Source organism: Poromitra crassiceps (assembly GCF_964638095.1).
Source record: "Poromitra crassiceps genome assembly, chromosome: 7".
NCBI lineage: Eukaryota > Metazoa > Chordata > Actinopteri > Beryciformes > Melamphaidae > Poromitra > Poromitra crassiceps.
In genome coordinates this window covers 30574154-30583159 of record NC_139628.1, presented here as the reverse complement: position 1 = coordinate 30583159, position 9006 = coordinate 30574154, and the positions used below count along the sequence as shown (strand labels likewise).

The window sequence follows — 9006 nt, the reverse complement described above, 5'->3', positions numbered from 1 at the left end:
ATCAGTACCTCTTTCACTTTAACTTGACGATGTACAGAACTAGCAAGTGGACCTACAAGCTATATGCTATTATATGCCATGGAAGAATCTCATGCTTGTCAAAACTACACAAACTTGCTATGATTTTACCTGACAGAAATTCCAAAAATGACAGTTTTGATGAATGTTGCAAATGAAGTTATGAAGCCCACATGACATAAGAGCTAAAACAAAGAAATGCATGGGGGTGAAACATGAGCACATCTATGACCATGCATATCTGCAACTCCAGAATAATCTGTATAGCCCACAATGTAATCTGTAATGATCTTGAAAAAAACCTGCTTCTGGAAGTTTGTGACTCAATATTTCAGAAAGTGATCTCAGTTAAAAAGCTTCTGGTCTTATACCCAGTAACTTTAATGGTATTTGATGGATTTTTCAGCTTCATGTCAGCACATAATAATAAGAGTTATGCACAACTTTTCAAATGGTGGTTGGTGCGTCTTATTCAATGTATTCTCATGAAATGTCCGTATACTAAAAGTATTTTTCATGCATGCATAATCCTACAAACACAAGCGTGCGTCTGCGCAATGCCCCTGTATCACGAATTTGAAAATGTTGAATGATGTCCCAAAGTTTGTTACGGTTATGTTTGGGCAAGTCATTTGAGTTAGGGTTTGGTAATGGTTAAACAAGAAATAAGTTCGTAAAAAATGTGGCTTATGATTGAATAGCATTTTGAACACGCTGGTGCCTATGTCGCCCCCTGCTGGTTAGCGCACCTTCATACATTATGTGGGATATATGAATTATAGTGCATTGCTTTTCGCAGGTATAAGTACAGATATATGAACAGCATAAGTGCGGCGCGCACACAAACACACACACACACACACACACACACACACACACACACACACACACACACACACACAGATGCACGCGCATGCACGCACGCACGCGCACGCGCACGCACACGCACACGCACACACACACACACACACACACACACACACACACACACACACACACACATACATGGATTTTATTTCTCATTCAAATCGATTGTTATAAATGTACAGTGGATACATTGATTTTCTTTCTCATTCATTAGTTATAATGTACAGTGAATGAGAACAGCCTGTCATATTGGACATTCTTCATGGACAGATGTTTAACCTCCTTTGTTAACATCATGTCTCCAAAAGAATGTACCAGCGAAATGAGGACATAAACAACTTGTCACAGGATGATCAGGGGAAAGGGTTCATTTCAGTCTCTTCTCCCGTTTTGCCAGCAGCATCTCTCTATCAAGTGTCAAATGTGAGTGTTTGACCTTTAATAATCTGACAGGAATGTAACGTGTCCGGGCATATAGAAAATGTCAAATAAAGCTTTAATGTCAAACCCTTCTTTCTTGTAGCCCCAGGGCATTGGGTAAAGGTGCCTCACCACGGTAGAGAAGGCACCAGATCACTCCGCCTTTGCGCGGTCCTAACATTTTTGCAGTGTGTGAGTTGAAATCGAATCCGAACCACGTCATGGACTGAAATCAACAACTGACAAGAGACTGTTTTGGCACCGGACTTCGGGGTGTAAATCACACCAGCGCATGGCGGCAGCGCTCTATTTTAGATTAATTGGCCCCTCTTGTTGGAGTTTGGAGGTGGTGCAGGGGGAGGAGGTATCAGTGCGCCCTGGGTGTGCAGCAGGGAAGTAGATCCGGCTGGGCAGGTTTGCGAGTCGAGGAGAGAAAAAGTTTGAGAGAGGGGGACTGCATAGGCGCACGGTGCCAGAGCCAGGACCACTAGTGGAAAAGGGTAGTAGCCCTGCAAAGCGCAATACAAGTCTACCGTCTCTTCTCTGTATCTTTACTGAAAACTAGTGCTGCAGGCGGCGGGACAGGGCCAGCCATATGTCATGTCCCCGCGTGAGTAGACCTCAGTAGAGTTTTGTCAGTGTTTGGATCTCGTTTTTATTTCCCACCAAGATGAATACAGACTTGAAGAGCCTGCGACAGCTCTCTGCCGCTCTGCTGCTGCTGTGCTGCCTGTGCGTCGCGGTGCAACAAGCCGACTCTGCGGTAAGTGCATTTTTACTTTTGCAAACATTTACTATTTACAATTCCCCCCCAACCACCATAACCACCCAACATAACCCGCACAGAAGCGACCGACCGACCGAGCGAGTTGCTGCCTCCCCGGCGCTCACCAAACTTGACTAAAGTTTATAAATAGAGGCTTGCTTTTAACAAGTGCCTCCCTTCTCCTTCCGTCAGCTTATAGTAATCCCGTTACTATTTATGTTTAGTTGCATTGAGAATCATAACCTTACGCGCGTAATTGCGCCCATTTATACACTTTTCTCCGAGTCAGGATCATGTTTTTATAGCACATTTGAACGGCGGAGATTTGCGAGCGCCGCGGCTCTAGTTGCTTTGTAGTTTCAGCAGATCTGAAAGCAGCGGAGTGTCTGTCCTTTCCCCCTCTCCTGCGCTGCGCATCACATTCTGTCTTTTTCCTGCTCCCTGTAGCGGGACAGACAGACAGCCTGTAGGAACATGCCTTGAACAGTCTGCTTTTTGGGGTCATCATTTCAAACTATTTTGTGCTTGAAATCGACACGCGTAATGTAGGATATCTGTTTGGAGAGGCGCCTCCTCACGGGCCCGTTTTGTCTTCTAATTACAATATAGGGTAAATGCAGGTTAAAATGCAACCATGCATGCGCGCTTTGGAAGTGACTGATACCTGCTATATTACCCAAAAGATGACCAGCATTATTTAGCAGCTTGTTAACACCCTGCCCAGATACACCCAATGGAAAACGTATAGAAATGTTTTTTTTCTTTTAAATATATGTATTATGTAATTATAGCTATCCTGCAGGTGTGTTGCATAGCCTATAGGAAACACCTGATGACAGCACCTGGTTGCATCAGTTACAGCCGCATATTCGCTTCAATACTACCTCAATAATTCAGTAATTCACCTTTATTGATTGCTTTTGCAAGTGCAGTATATCGAACATGCGCAGACAGCAGCTGCAGAAACATAACTATTTGCTTTGTCATGCGTGAACTAACTGCTTAGTTCATGTGAATAAGCAAGGTGGAATTCGCCTTGCACTTGAAATGAGGCTATTAGGGGTGGGGGATGCAGGGAGCGTGCATGGGGGTGGGTGGGGGTGGGTGTGGGGGGGTCAAACTTTGACCCGCAGCTGTATCATCAAACATCGCGTGATTAGGTTCATCCCGGGAAGTCAAACCCGTGAATGCCCTTCAGGAAGCATCTCAGTCATGTAATATTCCCCGATTCACTCTTTCTGCGCTGAATATTCATAACTGCTTCATTATTCATGAGGGGGAGCTGCATACTGATTCGGATGACCCCGCCCCCACACACACACACATGCACAAGGCGAGCGTGTCCAATCAGGATTGCACACTTTACTGTTCATCTTCTTCTTTTTTTCTTGTACACGCTATGAGTCTGTTATGTAGCAACCTTTTCTAACTTTGCTGTTATTTTTCCAAACCTTTTCACATCTTCCTACTTGGAAACCTGTAAAAATGTGCACGTCATGTTTCTATTGCTAGCGTTGTGTCAGAATGGAACGAGCCATCTCTCGGTTCAGCAAGTCACGACAGCATCGTAGAGGGTGAGGTTAGACTCGGGGTTCGAGGAGAGAAACCGCATCCCTCCTCTCAGCATACGACTTTGTAACACATCCATCTTGTTTAGCGACATGTATCTGTAGACATAACAACCCAGCTGCCTGCCGTTCTCCTTTAGCTTCGTGCAAATTGTTTATTCCACACTTTGACAGCAATCCAGAGGAATTGTCTACAAATTATACAATGCGACAGTTAATCTTTCAGGCATGCTTGTAATGATTCATGTCCTCCTGCAGAAAGAAACACACAACATTCCATGACTGTTGAACCAAACCACACTGTTGCTAATGCAGCACGACCTTTCTGTAAAGCGGTGGGCTCAACACAGCAAACTGTGCATACATCCCCATGTAGAATGAAGCCCTTCCATTCACTTGAGCCGTTATGAGAAGCTGACATTTCTGTTTTTAGGACCCCTCTTTTCACTTATTCACTTCATTTTGGGACACACCTGCTTTTTTTTTAAAGCTCTATAATCAGCTTGACATACAATATTTCTGTCACTTTACTTTACATTGGTTTTCAACATGGGGTCCCGGGGGCCACCAGGGGTCCTTGAGGGGGTTCCAGGGGGTCCCCAGATTTGTCTTCTTCTGAATTTTCACGCATTTTCTCCCCAATTGTACTTGGCCAATTGCTCCGGCTGTTCCGGTCATGATCCTCATTCACAAAGTGAGTGTATTAGTATGACTGTTTTGATCATAGTCTCACTGTTCTCTCTCTACCTACAATAGACCCTTTTCACGGGGGCCATTTGGTGTCAAAAAGGCAGGGTTAACACAGGTGCAAGCAAAACACTAATGAGGGTTTCAGACTTCCATGATTGGAATTTGGAAACCCTCATTAGTGTTTTGCTCGCACCTGTGTTTATTCTGCCTTTTTGACACAAAATGGCCCCCCGTGAAAAGGGTCGATACAGATAGTCACGGGATTCTGGACAAAATCATATCCAATAATAATATTCTCAGATTTGGATTTGAGACCAAATTAATCTCATCCAATGCGGGGAATCAGTGCTTTAGGAGGATCCTGAAACAGAGAAGTGAGCGGTTAAGTCATAAAATGTGGGTTAATATAAGTTATTGAGTGAGGGGGCGCCGTAGCGCTAGGTGAGTCTTTACCGGCTGTGTGGAATGTCACAGGCGGGACGTCTTGTGAATGGACAGACTGCCTGTCATTGTTGCCATGGCGATGCTAAAGCTAACGAGGCAGGAAGGAATGGAAGAAGGGCTCTCCCCGGCGTCCCGATTGGCCGCCGAGGGTTTTCCCACTGTCCCCTCCTGGAATGTGGCCGCTGGCCCCGCCCACTTTTACACCGACCAGGAAGAGGGGAGGAGGAGGAGGAGGAGGGATGGGAAGAGATGTAAAGAAGAAGAGAGGAGAAGAGGAGGAGGAGAGGAAGAGATGCAGACTAGAGAGAGAGGGAGGGCACAGAGCCAAGGCAAATCAGGAAGAGCGGGAATACATTGAGGGTGATAGAGGAGAAAAGAAATAGAGGTGTGTGTGTGTGTGTGTGTGTGTGTGTGTGTGTGTGTGTGTGTGTGTGTGTGTGTGTGTGTGTGAGAGAGAGAGAGAGTGAGCGTGTGCATGTGTGTGTGTGATGGTGAACTGTCATGCATGAGTAGCTCCTGCCAGGGAAGCGACAGTGATTGTCTCATTCTCACTTTCTCTCTCCCCTCTCTCTCTCTGCCTCTCTCTCTCTCTCTCTCTCTGCCTCTCTCTCTCTCTCTCTCTCTCTCTGCCTCTCTCTCTCTCTCTCTCTCTCTCTCTCTCTGCCTCTCTCTGTCTGTCTGTCTGTCTGTCTGTCTGTCTGTCTGTCTGTCTGTCTGTCTCTCTCTCTCTGTCTCTCTGCCTCTCTCTGTCTGTCTGTCTGTCTGCCTGCCTGTCGCTCTCTGTCTGTCTGTCTGTCTGTCTGTCTGTCTATCTGTCACTTTCTCCTTCACTGTCTCTAGCTCTCTATCGGTCTCTCTCCCCTCTGTCTGTCAGTCTCTGTCAATGTCTCTCTCTCTCTCTTCCTCTTTCTCTCTCTTCCTCTTTTGTTGCATCCATCCATCCATTCTGGCATCATCATACACACGCTCCCTCATTTGCTCAACTGACATTGCCACTGTTCCCGCCCACTGACTCCCCCTAGTGGGGGCTGTGAGTATGAACCAGGCCGCTCCACACACACACACACACACACACACACACACACACACACACACACACACACACACACACACACACACACACACACACACACACACACACACACACAGAGCTTTGCTTACTCATTCAATTTTCAATAATCGACTTGTTAGAAATGTAATGTCCCGTATATCACTATTTTATAGCAATTTTGCCCTTGTCTGTTCATAAACTCGCTGTCTGTGTGTGACTGTGTGCATGTGTGTGTGTGTGTGTGGGTGAGAGAGAGAGAGACAGAGACAGAGATTGTGTGTGTGTTTATGCTTGATATGAATCTCCTTGCAGCCAGGTGAGGGAGTTCAGCTGTAATGTATACCTAGGGGCTTCCTTTGAACCCGTCACGCCACACACACACACACACACACACACACACACACACACACACACACACACACACCCACACACACACACACACACACACACACACACACACACACACACACACACACACACACACACACACACACACACACACACCCACCCACACCCACACTCTCTCTCTCTCTCTCTCTCTCTCTCTCTCTCCAGGTTTCCCTCACCTTTCACGTGACCCACATCACAGGTGGAGTTTAGAGCGAGACCTCGGTCTGCATGTCTTCAGTGGCATCTTCTGTGTGTGTGTGTGTGTGTGTGTGTGTGTGTGTGTGTGTGTGTGTGTGTCGTGTGTGTGTGTGTGTGTGTGTGTGTGTGTGTGCGACTGTGCGTGTGTGTGTGTGTGTGTGTGTGTTGGGGGCGGGGGCAGATAGCCATAACATCCATCTTGGAGATAAGTCCCCTCTTTAGCCAACAGACAGACAGGAGAGAAAGAGAAGAGGACATTTTTCAATGCGATCTGTTGCTGTCTTTTTGAAGGAATTGCACCACATTGAATGTTTTGCCTAAATCTGATAAACAGATATTATTTTCCATCTCTTTTGGCTGATTGCACATTTTGTTCCACCTAATTTTAGATAACATTAAGTCTCTCCTGTCGTGGAATGAACACATTATTACTGACTTATTCCTGTAACCACGCCCACAGCTTATTAACACATTGAGTGCCAGCCGTTTTTTCAATCCTGTAGGTAAGTTGTGCCAGGTTTTTTTTTGAGGATTCTGGCTCATTTTACAAGAGCCGAGGATTATTTTCTGTTAAGACTTCGTGAACACCAATCATCTAAAAATAACTAATAGAATGTGTGCTTTCTCTGTCTAAAAGAGTTAGTTTGCAGAGTTAGTAGTTATGTAGATATTAGCCGTTGAGTACAGCATGGTTTTAGCGTCTGAGACAGCAAGCTGAGATAATCGCAGTTTTGTGAAATTCAATCAAACAGCAGAACAGTCACCTGCCTGTGATTGTGGGTGCCCTTGGGCGAGTCTGTATACTGTATTGTGTGTGTGTGTGTGTGTGTGTGTGTGTGTGTGTGTTCGCGCGTTGCTCCGCGGCTCTGGGGGGAGGGGATCTCTGTCCGTTCTTTGCCCCCGCGGCGTGTCTGTCTCCCGCTCTGTGTGCTCTCTCTCTCTCTCTCTCTCTCTCTCTCTCTCTCTCTCTCCTCTCTCTCCTCTCTCTCTCTCTCTCTCTCTCTCTCGGGACTGGGGGGAGGGGGAGAGAGAGGGAGAGAGTGTGTGTGTGTCTCCGGGCTCCTCCCTCCGTCTGTGCTGCGGGGGGAGGATTCTCCGCGGCCGTCTGGACTGTAAAACTGTTTCTTGAGGTTTGAGTAAGCTTTTGCGATTCTGGTCTTATTTATGCGCGGGGGTGCTCGAGTGTGTGTGTGTGCGCGCGCGCGCGTGTGTGTGTGTGTGTGTGTGTGTGTGTGTGTGTGTGTGTGTGTGGGATCGAGGGAGTTTTCGCCCAGCTGCTTCCTTGAAAATTACACTGGCTTTCTCCAGCGCGCTGGCTGGCTGCTCTGGCTGAGGCTGGCTGTGGCTTTCTCTGTCTTGGGAGAGAACTGTCGCCACTTAGTGGTCGGTAAAATAGATTATACACATTCTCTTCCTCCCAATATTGATATAGAAGACGTAAAAGGGGTTGATTGATGTCCCACCGTCAAAAAAAAAAAATGTTTATGTAAGACGAGATAGCTCGTCTATGGCACTCAACCGTTGGATTATGTAAGACGAGATATCTCGGCTATGGCACTCAACGTGTTAACATGCCATATTTTTAATATTTATGTAATATTTTCTTTCAAACAAAACTGTAAGATTCATCCTTCTTTGGGCATAGTTAATCAGCCGGTCAGTTCACATCAGTGAACCTCTCTTCCCTGTGTGTCTCTGTCCCCCCCACCTCTCTTCTCTCTCACCTCCTCTCTTCCCTCTGTCTCCCTGTCCCCCCCACCTCTCTCCTCTCTCACCTCCTGTCTTCCCTGTGTGTCTCTGTCCCCCCCACCTCTCTTCTCTCTCACCTCCTCTCTTCCCTGTGTGTCTCTGTCCCCCCCCACCTCTCTCCTCTCTCACCTCCTCTCTTCCCTGTGTGTCTCTGTCCCCCCCACCTCTCTTCTCTCTCACCTCCTCTCTTCCCTCTGTCTCCCTGTCCCCCCCAACCTCTCTCCTCTCTCACCTCCTCTCTTCCCTCTGTCTCCCTGTCCCCCCCCACCTCTCTCCTCTCTCACCTCCTCTCTTCCCTGTGTGTCTCTGTCCCCCCCACCTCTCTTCTCTCTCACCTCCTCTCTTCCCTGTGTGTCTCTGTCCCCCCCCACCTCTCTCTTCTCTCACCTCCTCTCTTCCCTCTGTCTCCCTGTCCCCCCCAACCTCTCTCCTCTCTCACCTCCTGTCTTCCCTGTGTGTCTCTGTCCCCCCCACCTCTCTTCTCTCTCACCTCCTCTCTTCCCTGTGTGTCTCTGTCCCCCCCACCTCTCTCTTCTCTCACCTCCTCTCTTCCCTGTGTGTCTCTGTCCCCCCAACCTCTCTCCTCTCTCACCTCCTCTCTTCCCTGTGTGTCTCTGTCCCCCCCACCTCTCTTCTGTCTCACATCCTCTCTTCCCTCTGTCTCCCTGTCCCCCCCAACCTCTCTTCTCTCTCACCTCCTCTCTTCCCTGTGTGTCTCTGTCCCCCCCCACCTCTCTCCTCTCTCACCTCCTCTCTTCCCTGTGTGTCTCTGTCCCCCCCACCTCTCTTCTCTCTCACCTCCTCTCTTCCCTGTGTGTCTCTGTCCCCCCCACCTCTCTTCTCTC

At 47.7% G+C, this 9006-nt stretch overlaps 1 protein-coding gene across 1 annotated transcript in view; it reads left to right on the top strand.

The window, feature by feature from the left end:
- Window positions 1-1773: 1773 nt before the first annotated feature.
- The window catches only part of col4a5 (collagen, type IV, alpha 5 (Alport syndrome)), a 95392-nt gene continuing 88159 nt past the window's right edge, over window positions 1774-9006 (top strand). Inside the window, exon 1 of the mRNA XM_083639676.1 lies at window positions 1774-2068. Within this exon, the coding sequence (XP_083495802.1) occupies window positions 1976-2068 (93 nt within the window). The 5' untranslated portion in view covers window positions 1774-1975. The remainder of the gene's footprint in view (window positions 2069-9006) is intronic.